The sequence below is a fragment of the Piliocolobus tephrosceles genome, chromosome 10, assembly GCF_002776525.5.
Source record: "Piliocolobus tephrosceles isolate RC106 chromosome 10, ASM277652v3, whole genome shotgun sequence".
NCBI classification, from domain to species: domain Eukaryota; kingdom Metazoa; phylum Chordata; class Mammalia; order Primates; family Cercopithecidae; genus Piliocolobus; species Piliocolobus tephrosceles.
This window is the reverse complement of record NC_045443.1, coordinates 45,941,400-45,959,004: the sequence shown is the minus strand read 5'-3', so window position 1 is coordinate 45,959,004 and position 17,605 is coordinate 45,941,400. Positions and strand designations below refer to the sequence as shown.

At 57.1% G+C, this 17,605-nt stretch overlaps 1 protein-coding gene and 1 long non-coding RNA gene across 4 annotated transcripts; one reads left to right on the top strand and one right to left on the bottom strand.

The window, feature by feature from the left end:
* Nucleotides 1-103: 103 nt before the first annotated feature.
* Nucleotides 104-14,162, bottom strand: CACNB3 (calcium voltage-gated channel auxiliary subunit beta 3). Of its 3 annotated transcripts, none has more exons than XM_023211248.3 (13): nucleotides 10,412-13,556; nucleotides 5,583-5,705; nucleotides 5,246-5,368; nucleotides 4,668-4,783; nucleotides 4,303-4,367; nucleotides 4,067-4,086; nucleotides 3,790-3,870; nucleotides 3,540-3,598; nucleotides 3,264-3,373; nucleotides 2,511-2,662; nucleotides 2,193-2,288; nucleotides 1,924-2,073; nucleotides 104-1,461 (listed from the first exon to the last, which is right to left on the bottom strand). In XM_023211248.3, exons 1-13 carry the CDS (start codon nucleotides 10,454-10,456, stop codon nucleotides 1,147-1,149), a joined length of 1,455 nt encoding a protein of 484 aa, XP_023067016.1. In that variant the 5' UTR covers nucleotides 10,457-13,556; the 3' UTR covers nucleotides 104-1,146. The 3 variants fall into 3 exon arrangements, with proteins under 3 accessions (XP_023067016.1, XP_023067015.1, XP_023067018.1); XM_023211247.2 differs by lacking the exon at nucleotides 10,412-13,556 and adding an exon at nucleotides 9,442-10,392; XM_023211250.1 differs by lacking the exon at nucleotides 10,412-13,556 and adding an exon at nucleotides 13,670-14,162 and having other exon boundaries at nucleotides 294-1,461.
* LOC116418949 lies at nucleotides 13,778-17,049 on the top strand. Its single transcript, XR_004229161.1, has 3 exons — nucleotides 13,778-13,990; nucleotides 14,720-16,048; nucleotides 16,424-17,049. It is a non-coding gene; the product is annotated as an uncharacterized LOC116418949 (long non-coding RNA).
* The last annotated feature ends 556 nt before the right edge of the window (nucleotides 17,050-17,605 follow it).

The following is a 17,605-nucleotide window of genomic DNA, read 5'->3' as shown; positions in this document are numbered from 1 at the left end:
GTCCCCTTCCCGCTGGACAGATTCTCTGAGAGAAGGGCGGCCCGAACACATCTTTCCCTCCACCAGACTTGGGCCGCATCACAGACAGAACAGAAGCCTGAGGGACTGTGTATGATGTTTATTAGTGATGACAGTGAGGTGAGGCAGGGGCTTGTGGAGCATGCTCTGTAGGTCACACACTAGAGCCATAAGGTGAGAGTAGCCAGGGAGACAGGTCCTCTGTGCCCTGTCTCTCCCCATCTAACCCTAACCTAACAAGCGGCAGCTATGAGTCAGGGAACCAAGTCTGGAGCCCGGTTCTCCCAGGATGGATGAGGGACAAGAACAGAAATGACAGGATGCAGGGCAAAAGAATGAGAAAGGCAAGGAGGCCCCCATAAGTTCTCTGCTACACACACCCTCCTTCCCCAAACCCCCATCCAGGTTAGCTCCCGTCTGCCACTTGGCTTCACCATGCTCCTGGCCCCTGGTCCTGTCACATGTTAAGAAGCTTCCTGGCAGAGTGAGGAGAGCCCTTCCCTCCAAGAGCTTCGGCTGTGAGCTCTCTCTGGCCCGAGTGTGGCCAGCCTGCTGCTCCAGTCTTGGATGTGGATGCCCCACCCCAGCAGACGGACAGGTGTGCCACCCCAGGGGGGCTTTGATTGTCTCATTTCTAATATGTGGCAGTGAGGTGACTGGAGGCCCTCGGATGCCAAAGCAGTCCCTTGACTGTCAGGACTTGCGCCTGCTCAGGGACCTTGTTTCTTCCTCATGCCATGGTGCCCACACCCCACCCTTTTGTCACTTTGATGGGGCATCCCTTCCCTGAGTCTGGTGGGAAGGCCCCTGCTAAGGGGATCCTGGCTTGAGGGCACTGCCCAGTGGGGCAGCTTCCTGTGTGGGAGAAGAGGAAGGTGCCAGGGGTACAGAACACACAGCTAGTACCTGGAATGGGAGCCTAGTAGGGGTCACTGCCCAGGAGGTGAGGGGGCCCCCTGTTTCTCCCAGAACCTTGGGACCACAGGCAGCCCTGAAGCTGGGGCTGAGCAGGGGGTTTTGGGGGCTGAGCCTAATGCCAGCCTAATGCCAGTCTAACGCCACCCTGCCTGGAGTGGGCCCCCCGGCCAGCTGTGCCTGTGCCTGCCAGGGTAGGGCAGCAGGAGGCTGTCAGTAGCTATCCTTGGGCCAAGGCCGGTTGCGCTGCCAGTTCCGGTCATTGTGGTTGTGCTCCGAGTCCTGGGCTAGAAGCCGGTCTTGGGGGTCATGCCCGTTAGCACTAGGCAGCCCCGAGGTGTGTTGGCGGTGAGGCTGGTACAGGTCCTGATAGGCATCTGCATAGTCCTCCTCCAGGTGGCGGGAGCTACGCTGCGAAGATCCTGTCCAGGCTTGGCGGGAGCTCTCGCTGGCCTCATCGGAGGGCATCAAGCTGTCCCGCTCGAGGGGGGAGTGCTCCTCGCCACGCTCCCCGAGCAGCTGCTGGTTCTGGGGGCCACACAACAGCTCTGAGTGAGGCAGTACAGACCTCACCTTGTCCTCTGGTAAAGTGCGAGATTCTTCCCCCCTCAACTCTCAATTCCCTGGTACAGGAATTAGTGCAAGGAAGAAGCATGCTGGAGCATTTTTCCTCTTCCGAGAGAGAAAACTGGAGCTTCGACTCCCGCAAAATTCAGGCTCTGCCTTCAAGGCAGCCTGGGAGAAGATTTGGAGATTGTGTTTCCCTTGACCCCCAGGAAACTAATCTCTGATGTATCCATCTCATTGATTGATTCCCTCTCTCCTCAGGAAGCTCCTTTGCCCGTCTGCACTAGCTCTGTACAGCCGAGCTGACAGTTCTATAATCCTTTGGCATGCTGAACTGGAGGCCAAGGACAGTCCTCTGAGCAGGGAGGGGGCAGTGCTTTGGCTGGCTTAGCTTGAGCATCTCTGCCCACTGGAAATGGTTACCTGAAGTCCGGGGATGACACTGGGAGGACCCAGAAGTCCAGAGCCAGGGGCTGGGTGGTGCGTAGCCCGCCAGTAAACCTCCAGGTACTCGGCCAGGTGCTCACAGGCATCCTCCAGCTGGTTCTCATCCAGAATCACATCAAATGACTCCTGAGGAGGGGGAGGAAGGTGCAACATTGGCTTCCCCTCAGCAGCAGCCCCCAACCCATCTCTGTCACTGCCGCAGCCCTGGGGGAGTGGGCACAGGAGCAGCTGACCCAGGCACTCACCGGTGGACACTGAACCAGCTTATCGTATGCCATCATCTGTACGGTCAGGTGCTTCATCTGTGACTTCCCCCGGGAGCGAATGAGACGCTGGAGTACCTAAGCGGGGAGGGCAGAGCTAGGCCTGGAGTCTCTCAGGACTCTGGGTAGAGCTAGGCATTTCCTCCACTTGTGGCATCAGTAGCAGGTGAGGATGACTCAGAGTCGTGTTAAGGGCAGCAGGAAAAGGGAACTCAGGTGCCAGGCAGGGACCAAGTAGAGTCGTGCCACATTCTAGTAGGGTAGCCCTGTGGGCCTCCTCCATGACCCCAGCTGACTTACCTTTGGTGAGGACACTTTGACAAAAACGATGATGGGGGCCAGCGAGGTCTTGGCCAGCTGTGCTGGGTGGTTGATGGTGTCAGCGTCCAACACTACTAGCTGCAGGGATTTGGCCAGCTCAAATATGCGCTCGATCTCACTCTGCACTTCCGCTATGGAGGGAGGCAGCAGCAGTGCTCACCAGGAGCTCTGCCCACTGCTCACTCCAGCAGGCTTTGAGGGCTCCCAAATGGTGGACAGCAAGGAATTGGAGGGAAAGGGCATTCATCGAAGCCTGGGCAGGCAGAGGAATGGGAATTGAGGAGGAGGGGTGTGTTCTTGCCAATCCTGGGGGCAGGTAGAGGAGTTGGGCAGAAAGACAAGGAGGCAAGGAAGAGAAAAGGAGGAGGGGCCAGGCATGGTGGCTCATGCCTGCAATCCCAGCATTTTGGGAGGCCAAGGTGGGCCAATCACTTGAGGTCAGGAGTTCGAGATCAGCCTGGCGAAACCCTGTGTCTACTAAAAATGCAAAAATTAGCCAGGGATGGTGGTGGGCACCTGTAGTCCCAGCTACTCAGGAGGCTGAGGTGGGAAGATTGCTTGAACCCAGGAGGTGGAGGCTGCAGTGAGCCGAGATCTCACCACTGCACTCCAGCCTGAGCGACAGAGTGAGACCCAATCTCAAAAAAAAAAAAAAACAAGGAAGAAAAGGGAGGAAGGGGGTTCTCACTGGTGCTTGAGTGGGCACAGAAGCAGATGGCGGGGACTTCTCACCGATGCTAGAGCGGGCAGAGGAGCGCTCAATGATGGTCCTCTTGCCAGGATTGTTGAGCACAGATCGCTTTGCCAAGGAGAGGTCGGCTGTGACTCGAGTGATGGAGATCCTGGGGTGGGAGTGGAGAATCCCAGCTAGCTTCTAAACCTGTGCCTCAGCCTCTCCTTACCCAGCTCCCACTAACTCTTCCCTTAGAGAAGACTTGCTACAGCATCTGGAAGTAGGCCATGAGCTTCTCCTTGGTTCTCAGGCCACCTCAGGCCAGGGCAGCTTACCTGCCATCAAATCTGTGTTTGAGGAAGTCAAAGAGAGCCTTCTGCATCATGTCTGTGACCTGGTGGGTGGACACGGCACTGATGAAGGGCCCTTTTGGAGAGAGGCAGCCTCCCCACGCATGGCCCCAGAGTGGACGTCCTCCACATACAGACCCTGGAGGGAGGAGACAGACCCCTTCCACTTTCCCTAGGGACTTCCTGTGGCAGGCTTGGTAGAGGTGACTCTTTGGGGTCAAGGACCTTCCCTCACCTCATAACCTTTCAGAGAGGGTCCAACCAACACCACAGGCCGCATGGAGGGCACCACGTCATATGGGGGAACATGTTCCGCCTGCAGAATGGACATGAGGTCAGTAGAAACCATGGCCCTGGTGCCTGTCTCATGCCTGGTTGGTGTCAAGGCAGATCCAGAGGTTCTGGGCTCCCTCCCTTCTCTGTTCTGCCCTCCAACAATGACTGCCTAGAACACTGTCCCCAGAGCCATAAGCCATGATCCCCCCCAGCCCAGGTCCCCTTCCTTGACTCACCTGCTTTTGCTTCTGCTTGGCTTTTCGGAAAAGGAAATACAAGATTAAAGTTGGTGAAGGGGGAAAGGTCCCTGGGGGCACGGTATCCCCATCCCCAGGGAGATACTGGCTTCTCCCCACCCCTTCTGATCCCTCCACAAAACCCCTTCCCACACAGTTCACTTGGGCAGAATCCCCCCTTTCCCTGTGTCTTAGCTACCCGCCTACCCAAAATGGGTGGGTTGAGGGGAGGCTACCTAGAGATGGTGGAGGGGAGCGTCGGTTGCCAATGTCACTCAGGCTGGAAGGGTTCCCGGATCTCCTGAGAAGAAAGGGAGGCGAGAAAGGGAGAGAAGAATGTGTCGCTGTGTACGTATGTTCTATGCATTATTTAATAATTGTACACATTTCCACATGCTTTATCTAGTGAGACAGGTGTACATGCAGTATGTGTGCATTCGTGTGTGTTTGTAGATGTGTTTAGTGTGAGTGTGTAGAGCTGGGCGTTTGTGCATGTGTATTTCAGGGGGATATGCATGTGTGTGGCATGCATGACGACGTGTCCTGTGGGTACAGTTCAAGTGTTCGGGGTGTGTTTACCGAGTCACAGCCCAACTCTCACCTGGCCTTCTGCTCCTGTTTGAGCCGGATGCTCTCCAGGCGCTGGGGGCTGGGGATGAAAGCGATGTCCCCGCCCTCTTTCACTAGCCGCCCGATCCACCAGTCATTGCTGTACTTCTGGGGGTGGGTGGAGCAGGAAGGAGTGGTGAGAGGAGCGCCCTGCCCAAGTCCTGGTTCTTCAATGTGAAGAAGCCAGCGACGCAGTCACTGAGCTGGTCTAAGGAATGCAATGCAAGGGGTGGTGGGCAGAAGGGGCCAGGGGAAAGGGCAGCCAAGTTCGGGCCACCCAGGATTTCTGAGTGAGGCACTGCAGCTGTCATAGGGGACCTCGGAGGCAGCTAATCTAACTGCTCACTTGATGGACGTGGAGACTGAGGCCCAAGCCAGGTCTCAGAGGGATGGAGACCCTGGGGATGAGGTCTTAGATATGAGGGGTGGACAGGTGTGTGTTAAGGAGAAGAGCTGATTGGCTTGGGGAATTAGACTGAGGACTGAAGTAAGAAGCATTGGGATCTGGGGCAAGAGCAAGAAAATGAAGTGTCAGAGGCTTAGAAGTGTTAGAGCACGGGGGTCGATCACCTCTTTAATGTGCAGAAAATCTTTGGCCTCAAAGTTGACTCCAGAGCCCTGGACTGGGCACTCCTCATCCAGTACGCCACAGTAGCTGACATTGGTCCTCACCGCAAATGCCACAGGTTTGTGCTGGAGAATTTGGCCATTAGTGCAAGTGAGAGAAGCCTCGGAGCACCCCTTCCAGCTTCAGTGCCCCAACAGCAGAAGGCCGTGGCCTCTGCCCCTCACACGCACCCTCTCACGCTCAAGGACATCTTGCCCAAGGAACCCTTGGGACTTAGGACCAAGTGCAGGTTTCCACCTAGTTTGGCCTCCTGTCTTGCCCCATGCCCAGAAAGTATACCTTGGCCCTTTCGAGCTGCTGCTGAGCCTGGCTCTCTACTTCACGCCGGGCACTTTCCCGGTCCTCCTCCAGGGAGACGTCTGAGTCCAGAGATGGGCGGCTGGTGTAGGAGTCAGCTGAACCCTGGGTTGGGAAACAGGCTGTGACTCCCAGGCTCCGGCGTGAAGGACGCTATGGAGGCACCCTCCTCACCTTACAGTGTTGCCTCTATTGCCCTGTTTCTCCATCTCCAAGGGGGTGGCTGGGTCCCTACGGCCCCTCCTATCCCCTGAGAAGGGCCCTGGTGCCTCTGAGGCTACAGGAAAGCTGGCCCCATCTACAGGTGCAAAGATCTGGGCCCCTCCTCCCCCAAGCCTATTAATATTACAGCTTTGAATAGAACCTTCACTTCTCTCTTTCCTCCCTTTTCTCCCCTCTAACATGTCCTCTGAGCTGAGGGAAGGGAGGAGTGCTGAAGATGATGTATTACAAACGATTCTGGATCCAGGAGACCCAGCCCTCTTGTTCACAGCAGCCTGCAAAGCAGCCTGGACATCATCCCTTTAAGACGCCTGGCAGGAGTCCAGCCAGCAGTAACAGTCAAGAGACGCTGGCACAGCACCAGTCCTGAGTGTTGGCACAGCACCAGTCCTGAGTGTGGGGATCCAGCCATCTGCCCCCTAAGATCCCACTTTCCCTACTCCAACAAGGCTCTGAAGGCTCTCAAATGGTGAGCCCTTACCCTTCCAGGGTGAAGAGGAGGACACAAAGCTGCCAACTCCTAGAAGTTACCTCCCCTTTGCTCTCCCCACCCCCTACTTTTCTTCCTCCCACACCTGCTGGGGCAACTGGCCAGATGTAGGCAGCAAACAAGACACAGACCGAGAAGAACACAAAGCTGTCTCCCTGGACGCAGGTGAGGTTGGGCCACGCCTGCCACTTGGCCTACATCTCCCCAGTCCTTTCCCAGGCCTGGGGGACACTGGCCCTAGAAGAAGGCTATGCTAGTGCCAGGCAACTCAGCTATGGAGCAGGACCCTGGGGACGTGGGGAGTGGGTAACACGAGCAAGGAGAGTCTCTGAGTCCTGCCCATAGGAAAGGTCTTAGGCAATGAGGGTGCATTTGAGTGTCACAGAGCTCAGCTTCAAGGCCATGAGGGAGAGGCACAAATGAGTAAGGGATGCTGGACTTCGAGACAAGAGCCCAGAGGTTAGGATGTCTGGGTTTCCTCCTCTGCCTAGGGAAAGAGTCTTTCGTTTCCTGCCTCAGTATTCCCTCTCTGTGGGGAGAAGCCTCAAGTGATACTTCCCACAATTCTGAGATGCCAGTGGCAGAGAGAAGGGATAAGCCTAAATAAGGGGTTCATGCAGGAGTGTGTGTGTGTATAGGGGAAGGGGCTTTAGAATGTCCTTGGGTGGAGGAATATTCTCGCAAGCTCACTGGGCACGACCACCTACAGAAGGCAGCAGAGGCCAGACTCTCAGAGGAGAAGGCAAAATCACACACCTGCTGTCCACTGTGCCCTCTACCCCCACCCTGCCTTGGGCAAGAGGGCTGTTCAGCTGGGGGTCAGCCCAGGCTCTCAAGCCTTAGGCTAAAGACAGTGTCTATAGTACACCAAAGGCCTGAAGATAGCACAAGGGAGAAAGATCTTTCGTTTTACAGAAGAGTAGAGTCTGCCGGCTGTTCCTCATTTCTCCTGAGAACAAAATGAGGCTGGATGGCAGCAGGAAAAGTGGGGGTTGAACCCCAGAAATAATCTTGGCACAGGGTGAGGGACCGCCTTCCTAGGGGTCTTAGGACACAAGAGAAACCTCTGTGGGATGTTGGTATCTGAAGCGACCAGACAGGGGCCAATAGGCTGGGAGGCAGAAGGCAGGCAGATGACCACTCACTTTGGTACAGATACATCGGGTACCTCCCAGAAGCCCAGCACCATGCTAAAAGAGGAGTCTGACCTTTTCTGCCTGTGCTCCAGACTCTCAGCCCAATTTAGTAATCTTTATTTTTATTATTTTATTTAGTTACTTAGAGATAGGTCTTGCTCTGTCGCCCAGACTGGAGTGCAGTGGCACAATCGTGGCTCACTGTAGCCTTGAACTCCTGGGCTCAAGCGATCCTCCTGTCTCCTGAGTAGCTAGGACTATAGGCATGCACTACCATGACTCCTAGTTTTTTTTTTTTTTTTCTTGGAGACGGAGTCTCGCTCTGTCGCCCAGGCTGGAGTGCAGTGGCCGGATCTCAGCTCACTGCAAGCTCCACCTCCCGGGTTTACGCCATTCTCCTGCCTCAGCCTCCCGAGTAGCTGGGACTACAGGCACCCGCCACCTCGCCCGGCTAGTTTTTTGTATTTTTTTAGTAGAGACGGGGTTTCACCATGTTAGCCAGGATGGTCTCGATCTCCTGACCTCGTGATCCGCCCGCCTCGGCCTCCCAAAGTGCTGGGATTACAGGCTTGAGCCACCACGCCCGGCCCGCCTACTAGTTTTTTGTAGAGACAGGATCTTGCTATTTTGCCTAGGCTGGTCTCAAACTCCTGGGCTTAAGCCATCTTCCTACCTTAGCCTCGCAAAGCACTGGGACTATAGGCATGAGTCTCTGCGCCTGGTTTAATTTAGTAATTTTTTTTTGTTTTTTGAGACGGGGTCTTACTGTGATGCCCAGGCTGGAGTGTAATGGCGTGATGTTGGCTCACTGCAACCTCTGCCTCCAGGGTTCAAGCATTTCCCCTGCCCCAGCCTCCTGAGTAGTTGGGACTACAGGCATGCGCCACCATGCCAGGCTAATTTCTGTATTTTTAGTAGACACGGGCTTTCACCATATTGGCCAGGCTGGTTTCCAACTCCTGACCTCAAGTGATCCGCCCGGCTCGGCCACCCAAAGCGCTGGGATTACAGGCCTGAGCCACCTTGCAGACTAATTTAGTAGTAATAACGCCTGGGGCATCTGGGGTTACCTGACCTCTCACCCTGGGATGGGAATCACAGGATCTCTCCCTAAACATTTAATGAGTTGTGCTCAGAATGGAAGCCCCTCTCCATTACCCCCAAGTCCTCCAGGCTAACTCATCTCTTGTGCTCTGGTATTACTTGCGGAGGCCAGGGCTGCCCTGCCAGGCATGATCTAGGGTCTTACCCTTCCTGTACCCTGCTATGCCAAAAGAGCCAGAGTGTCAGTACTTTGGAGCTGCCAGGAGTTGGCATAGTGCCCTGGTGGTGCCCCCCTTGCCTAGTGAGTGTGTGGGCAGGCTGCAGCTCCTCTCTTGCCTGGCACGGGGGAAGGAGAGGAGGGAGATGAGCCGTTGGATTTATTTAGAGCCTGATCTCCCTCCTACTGCTTCAGAGGGGGCCTCAGGGAGAGCAAGGAGCCAGGCAAGAGAAAGGGAAGTGGGGGAGGGCGATCAGGAGCCAGAGAGAGATGGGAGGGAGCAATGGGTCAGCAGGCTGCCCTCCAACACCATCCACATGTCAGTCTGTTCCTTGCAATAGCCCTTGCCTTCTCACCAGGGATGGGAAGAACCTCCTAGGGCCCTCCAGCCCCACAGAGAGGTTTGTTCTCAAGCTCACCTTGGCACCCTGGGCTATACCAGCTGTTCCTTCAACTGTCAGAAAGAGGTGTCCACCAGAGCCTTGAAAATGATCTGCTCTAGCAGCAATATAATTACCCCAGAGGCCCCATGGAGAATTGAGCCCAGAAGGAACCCAGTCCCAGAAAAGGACAGTTGCCTATTCTGAGCATCAGCACTCATCTATCCTGGGCCTGGCAGCAAGTGATGGGAGAAGACGGGACCATACTCCTCTTTCCAACCCAGGGGTGCTCCAACCTATTGGGTCCCCTTCCAAGCCATCTGGTGGTCCACTCCTAAGGAGGCCTTCTTACAGGACATTTGAGGGAAAGCTGGCAGCTCCAAGGGTCTGAGAAGCTGCTCCGCATTCTTGCCCCATCTTTCCAGGCACTCTCCCTGCTGTCTGAGCTCCGGGAATCACTGCTTAATGAGCTGATTTGTCTCAGTGGGTCAGGAGATAAAAGCAAAGAGGAGAATTAAATATTTATTGGTTGCCTGTTTCTCTGAGCAAAGCGCATCCTCTCCATCCCCAGGCCCTCAGCTCCTCTGGCCTCACCTCCAGGACCTCCATGCTGGGCAAGAGCTCAGGATGCCCCCTGCTCAGAGGAAGCCTCAGCAGGGGGCTGTGGAATGGATGGGGCTCAGTCACCTGGCCTACCCATGTGCTGGGTGCCCAGGTTTCAGCCTGAGAGAGAAACTGGGCTAAAGAAAGGGTGAGGAGATGAGGCAATGCGCAGAGATGGAGAGGGTAGAAGGGAATAATGGAGCTCCTCAAGTTTTAGGATCCCTCTGTCTAAAGAGGCTGGTCCCTGGCTCCCTGGTGTCCTCTCAGCTCCCAAATGTGTTGTTTGCTTGAGGCACAAGAGGTCCGGAATGTCGGCCTCCCCAACTACCTCGGCGGCTCTCCTAGCTGTTATGTTCAGACCCCAGAAATCCAGAATTTGGAACTCCAGACTTGGCGTGTTCCCTCTCCAGAGCCTCTGTGCCCCCGGCCTCCAGCCCTGCCTCCTCCCACCCCTCTTTCCCGGGCCGGGGAGCCACCTGCTTGAGCCCTTTCCCTATACTGCCCCCTCTCTGCACACACCCGATGCCCCAGGGTCTGAGCCTGGGTCGCTGGGGAGCGCTTGGCATGAAAATCCATCTCCCCACGTTTTTAGAGCGCCCCCCTACACACCCTGCCCTGCCACTGAGGCGTTTTTCAAAGTCCTGAACTGGGGGAAGGGTTGAAGGGAGAGGAGGTGTCACCCCAACTTCCCTGCCCCCACCCTCACCGTGGGCACTCACCGCCTCCGAGTCCTCAAACCCGGGCACGTAGGAGTCGTCATACATGGGGGAGTCCGGGTGGGGGAAGCGAGCGGCGCCGGGGGCGGGAGCGGCCCGGAGGCAGGGGCGAGGACTGCGGGCCGCGCCCGGGAGATGCCACGGAGCCCCGCAGCCCTGCGGGCGGCGGCGGGGAGCGAGAGAGCGCGAAGGAGGGAGCGAGCCGCGAAGACCAGCTGCTTGGAGCTCAAATCACCGCTCCCCCCACCCCACCCCACCCCCCCAAACCCAGCCGGTCCCACCCCGAGCGTGGCTGAGGAATCTGGCGCCGGCTCCTACAACAATAGTGCCCGCCCACCTGACCCCCTCCCTGGGAGAAGGCGGGGGCGGCGGCCACCGGGGAGCCCGGGCCAGGCCGGGAGAGGGGAACGGACCCGTGCTGGGTGGAAGGTGGGTCCCCGAGCACCTACGGGGCCTTGGCGGCGGGGAGGAAGGGGTGGAGAGGCTGCGGGCGGGGCGGATCCAGGCAGGGAGGAGGCGGGGCGAGGAGAGATGCAGAGACAGAGACGCTCGGCAACCCAGGAACTACTCCGCCGGGAAACAAAGGGCTGCGGCGGGGGAGGGAGGGGGGCGCTGAGACCGCGAGGAAGACGCGACCCGGGCGGAGACTGGAGAGGGCGCAGGTGTCGAGGAAGCCGGAGAGAGAGAGGCAGAGGGAGGACGGGGAGGACAGGAAAATGGGGAGACCCTGGGAGACAGAAGAGGCGCGGGAACAAGCGGCAGACGGGGGAGGGGTCCCAGGCGACAGCAGTGCGGGTCTGGGCCCGTGCGTCCCGGAGGCTCCGAAAGCAAACCCCGCAGTAGTCCCGGGGAGGAATGGGCTTAGTGCCCCCAGGCTAATGCCAGGACGGCAACTCCTGCCCCAACAGGTGCCCGGCCCCCTCAGTACGGGAACGCTGCGGCAAAGGCGGTGTTGCCTAGCCCTTGAGAAGGGGGGAACTTGCCGTGAGCTGGGTAGGCCTCCCCACACCTGTTGCACAGATAGATTTCGTCTTAGTCCGGCCAGGATGGGGGTTCCCTTCCCCACTTCCCTGCCAAGGATCGTGCCAGACAGTGCCAGGGCATCCGTGGGAACTGGGTCAGAAAGGGGCTGTTTTAGGTGAGCCTAAAGGGAGGGGAGAGAAACCAGAGGGTGGTGGTAGGGGATAGTTGTGGGTGGGATCCTGGCTACACTGGGATTGGGCGAGGAAAGGGCCAGTCTCCTCAGAGTCACTAGGGTAAGGCTAGATTCTCCCCTCAGCAGAAGGGCTTGTACCACTCTGCACCACTCAGTCAGTCTCCTTCACAGGAACACTGAGATTTGAGGTAAGAGAGCCGCAGCCCTTATATCGAGGAAACTTTCCCCAAAGATCCACCTATTTGAGCTCTCTCCTTTTTTCATCTCCTGAGCAAAATTCCTTCTTTGATTTTTGACTGCCTACCTTTGTGCCCCACAAGGAGGACGTCCATAGACAAGGGTACACTTGGAGGCCCCCTGGTGCCCATGCCCTTGGCCCTGAGCTCAGTCCTTTTCCTTTCCCAATTTCTCACACCCGGGAGTTCAGCAATCTGTTCATCCCTCCTAGGCTTGAGGAGAATCAGACATCCAAAACTCTGACATAGCTTAATAAGATTTATGGTAGAAGGCACTGTGCATGGGAGAGAGAAAGCCCACCCAAACCAAGCAGCTTCCCACCTGTGTCACTTATCGGTGTTATCTTAGCAAGAAAAAGAAGAGGCTTCATCTTCAGACTGACATCTTTCGTCTGTCTACCGTGGGTGGCCCAGAGCAGCCCTGCCCAGCACCTTCCTCATGCTGGGTTTGACAAACAACTTTGTTACAGCCCCTGTGGCTGAAGGGACGTCGCTATTGGGGGAGGCAGTCAGCTTTCACAGTTGCCTCTCCTGAGTCCAGCACCAATTGGGGTTTGGTCATATACTGGATTCGTATTGGAAGTTCCCAGACACTGCCCACTATTGTGCCCTCACCCAGTTTACTCAGTATTCCTTGTATCCTTTCATCCTTTCTTTTCAATTCCTTCTGTCTTTCAGGGGCCCAGAGAGGTGTCAGAGAGTAAGACCCTCAAGGTGCTTTTCTCCTGGGAGATGGTTTGATGAAGAAAGCAGTGGCGGAGGCAGCTGCTTCTCTTCCCATCCCTGCATCCACTCTCTTGGCCTCTCCTTTTGGGACTCTCCCACCCACAGAAGGTCCTGGGGCTGTAGGTAACAGCGGATCTGCCATGGGCAGCACTCCTTCCTCACACTCCTTGTAATCTCCTGCCACAAGGTCGTCTAAGTCTGCTCCTGAGGCATGTGTTGCCATGCCAACCATCCCCAGGAGATGGGTTCAAGTTCCTCATACCTGGCCCTTCCCCTGGGTCCTGCAGGAGTTTCAGAACTTCCCTCCTTCTCCTCATATCTCTGGGTTGCTACCCAATGCCCGTTTCCTTTCTCATCTCACCCACATCTGCCTACTCCAGTTCTAATGCCAACTTGGTGACTTCTTGTCCTGTGACACGACATGTGCCTGTCGGTATCCATGTAGCGCTAACCTCTTCTTTTTCATAGCTGGGCATAAAGGGAGAGAGCTGAGGGCAATAAAGGATCAGGGGAGAGGCTCCTCCTGCTGATTCTTTCTAGGAGAGAGTTGTTAGACTGGCAGCTGGCAGGTACCCGAGTCATGGAAGCAAGACATAAGAGGAAAACCCTGAATAATCAGGTTTGGGAGCTGGAGTTCTTGGGAGGTTTCAGAATATATTCTAGCTTCTCCTGTAAGTGCACCAGGAAGCTGGGCAGATCCCAGTCCCTGGGCACTGAATGGGGAAACTGAGGCAGAAGCTAGGCCTTCTGGGAAGACTTAAAGAATCCTCCCCAGCAGTTTTTAAGATCTGGACCAGGTAGAGGCCCCTACCATTCTGGCTGCTAGGCTGCCAGGGAACTCGGGGACAGGCACTAGGGGAGCTTGGCAGAGCCTTTCTTGTAATCTAGCCCCTTTTTTCTGGCTTCCCGGTCAGTCCTCTCCTCCCATCCAATCCCAGTACTAGGAAGCTGCCAGCTCTGGCCGCTCCCTCCTCTCTAACCCGGTGCCTCTTCCACCCCTGGTCTCACTTCGTCCGGTTTCCCTCCCTCCCCATCGGTGCAGTCTCACCCAAACGCAAGCCCCCTTCCTAGCTTGGAGCGGAGCTCTCCTCCCATCCAGTGGGGAACCCCCCTCCCACGACCCCCTCCCCCCACCACGGTTACCTCGTTCAGCAGGAAGGTTGCACTGGAGTCAGAAAAAGACATAGACCAGGCTAGCGGCCTCTCCCCCTCCCCCGGGCCAGGGGCTCCGAGGCGGGAGCAGAACCCGGCCGCTGCTCTGCACGCCGCTCCCGCCTGCACGCCTGGCCTCGCCCCACGCCCGCCCGGCTCCGCCGCCTGCTCCCTTCCCTCTCTCCTGGTTCCCTCCCTCTTTCTCCTCCCTCCTCCCTCCCTCCCTTCCCTTCCTTTCTCACCGCCTCTGTCAGTCTCTGGCTCTCCCTGACTTTCAGCCCAGCCTCTATCTCCACTTACGTCTCTCCTAAGGTCCCCGTTCTGTTTTTCCGTGTGCCTCCCACTGTCCTTCCATCCCCACGTCGCACCCTCGCTCCTCAGCTTCCCCTGCCCCTCTGCTTCTTCCCTAAAGTCCTCCCGAGAAAGGGTAGGGTCTCTGGAGCTTCCGCCGCCGCAAGCAGAAGGGCAGGAACATCTCCAGGGCTGCCCCAGCACCTGAGCTCTTGGCGGAAGCTTCTGCGCCCTCCCGGGCCTGCTCTGCGCGCTGGGCGCCCATCCTCCGGCAGCGACTGCGACCCAGACCTCGGCGGGGAAAAGGGCCGAAAAGCAAGAGTGCTGGTGCTCGGCTCGCCTGCCCAAGCGTCAAGGCGCCCATCTACCCCTCCCCGGCTCGGCCCTGTGTCTCCAGCGGGATCGGCATCCCTGTGGAGACAGCCCAGCTGGGATCGCCCCGCGCCCGCGGAGTCTCTGCTGTCTCTCCTCTCTCCCGGGTTCTGGTGCCCCGAGTCTCAGCTCCGCGAAGGGGAAGGGCGAGGCCAAGCGACGCGGCTCCCTCTCGACCGGCTGCAGCGCCCTGGGTTTGCTGGCCCGGCGGCTGCACGCGCCCTCCAGGTGGCGGCACCGCCTGGAGTCCGGTCCCGGGGCCGCGGGGTCCGGCCCTGCCAGCAGGCGGCGCTGCTCGGGCCAGAGCAGGGGGGACGCACCCCGGATCCAGACACCGCCCAAGCCCAGGACGAACCCCTCTCCCCCTCCTTTCTCCAGGAACTGCAGTCCCATCTCGAGACCCCCAGTAGGAGACCCCAGGCTGCCCTCTACTTATCCCCCACCCCGTAGGGCAGCTTCGAGACACCCGTGCCCCTCCGGGACCCTAGCCCGTCCCTACCTCCATCCTGGTCTCGAGGGGCTCCCCAACTAAGCCGGGCAGCGTCCTGGCCGGGACTGGGCAGCAGGGAGTACAGAGTCGCGGGACCGCTCCTCGGGTCAGTACCCCTCCCGCCCCTTTCTGCGGGTGCGTCAAACAGGACAAGCCCAAGTTCTGACGGGGGAAGGGGGAGCGGGGGTGTAGTCCCAGTCGGCTCTCTCTCTGGACCCTTCTGAGCGGACAGACCGCTCATTGGTCCCTTCACATCCCCAACGCCCCCATGCTGGACCCTTTTCCAGACCAAAGACAGCACCTGGGGCGGGGAGCGACGGACCCCCTTCATGGAGACAGACACACGCTGACCCAGGTCCCCAACTTCCCCTCAGCATTAACTAGAACTCTCTCCCCTTTCCAGTGGAGGGCGTCCCACCCTTCTTCCCGGCCCTTCTTTTAACCCACTTCCCCTGGGAGTTCTCCGAACCCCTCCCCTCAATGCTCCCATCCCTGGGATCTCGGGAGATTGTTCCTCTCTGCTCAGCTGACCCCTCCACTTGCCCCCATTTCTGAGGGAGCTAAGTTGGGGGAGAGTAAATTCTCTCTCCACTCCCGGCTCCTCCCGGGGCTGGAGCTAACCTGGAAAGTGCTTTGGGAAGGCACCTCCTCCCTCACTCCCTCTGCAGTCTAGTCTAGTAGATCAGGGAGCCCCTCCCACTCACCCATCCCCAAGTTGCTCAGCTTCGACCATTCAGAGGAGAGAAAGAGGTTATGTGTGTGTGTTAAAAATGTGTGTGGAGGTTTTTATGGTTTGGTTTTGTTTTGTTTTGACTCTAGTGGAGGGAACAAACGCTTTGCCTTTCATTTGGCAAGAAGACCTGGAGGGAGAGAGGGCCCTCCCCACCTACACTCCCCTGCTGACCACAGCTAATGGACTAGCTCCTCTGGGCCCTGCGGCAGCTTAAGTTTCCACAGGAGAAGGGAGGTGCGGGGAGAGGGGATGTTGGTCCAGGCAAGCAGTTGTCCCTGGCTTCCCGCTCCTTCTCTCCTTCCCTCCCTCCACATTCTCTGCCTGAACCTATAGCCTAGAAAGCATCTCTCCACCTTCCACTTTATTTTTATTTATTTATTTATTTTTGAGACAGAGTCTCACTCTGTCGCGTGGGCCAGAGTGCAGTGGCGATCCTTGGCCCACAGCAACCTCCACCTCCCGGGTTCAAGCGATTCTCCCCCCAGTAGCTGGGGCTACAGGCGTGCCACCATGCCTGGCTAATTATTGTATTTTTGGTAGAGACGAGGTTTCACCACGTTGGCCAGGCTAGTCTCCAACTCTTGACCTCAAGTGATCCGCCTGCCTCAGCTTCCCAAAGTGCTGGGATTACAGGCGTGAGCCACCGTGCCCCCACTTTGAAATAGAAATATCAATTACTTCTCCCTGAGGATGGCGCCGAGGCTCACGCCTATAATCCCAGCACTTTGGGAGGCTGAGGCGGGCAGATCGCTTGAGGCTAGGAGTTCGAGACCAGCCTGGCCAACGTGGTGAAATCCTGTCTCTACAAACAATATAAAAATTAGCCCCCAGGCATGGTGGTGCACGCCTGTGGTCTTAGCGACATAGGAGGCTGAGGCAGAGAATTGCTTGAACTCAGGAGGCAGGCCTAGACCGTATCACTGCACTCCAGACTCTGGGGGACAGAGTCTCTGTCTCAAAAAAAAAAAAAAAGAAATTACTCCTCCATGAGCCTGTCACAGGAATTCTGAGGTGCACAGGGGTAGTTCCACACCCCTTACTTTTCTTATTTCCACCCCAGCTGCTGGACCTCAGGCCCCTTCTCCATCTTGCTCGGCAGGGAAGGTAGGAACTTCAGAGCTGGAGCCAGCAGCCCAGCCTCCAGGTCCCCAGAACTGCCCTCTCCCAGGCCCTTCTCTGTGACGTGACTGGCAGGATTATCCTTCTCCAGGGCCTGCCCAAGACACATATCCTCTTCCTCCCCACTCAAACTCCCTCAGGGCCCTCATCTCTGGCTCAGACCTCATAGTGTCTGGGCAGGGCACCCTGCTGAGAGGGGCCTCTACCCTGGATCCATTCCAGGGAGCTATGCCCTCTAGCTTGGCCCACATAGGCCCTGAGCTCTAGCAAACAGGCCCCCAGGGCTTCCCAGGCAGCCTTCATCCCTTCTCCCTGCTGACCTTGTCCTCAGACCCCCAGATTGTCAGGACTTGGGATATCTGGCAGAGCCCCTGCAAGCCACTCTGGCTAGTCTGTAAGATACAGCTGTGCAGCAGGAGGTAACTGATCTAGAACTGGATTTCAGTCTCCATTTGCCTCCTCAACAAGGCCTAATCTGCACAACTGTGCTTAGTGGCCTTGGTATTTGAAAGTCTGTATACTACAAAGATAGCGATCACCATGTCCATCCCTTTTTATCTTTTCTACCTAGACCAGAAAAAGGTACGCACCCCTTCTCTTCTGAGAAACTCCTGTGGAAGTAGCTTCCACAGGGAATCCCCATTGCCAGTTCCAGAAGTAACATCTGGGGGAAGTTCCTCTAACATCAAATCTCAGTGCCTCCTGCTGCAGTGCCTTCTTTTTCTGGGCTCTGCCTCTGGACTCATGGTGTTATTTGATGCTTCGAGGCACTTTCAGATTCCATCCCCTGATGCAGCATTTGCTATAAATATGTCTGAAGGGTTTCTTGCTGACAGTGCCCAGCAGGATTGCACCCTCCTTCCCAAATCAGGCCTCTGGAGGAACTGGGGAGTCAGCCATGGGTTCAGGACCTAACTCTTGC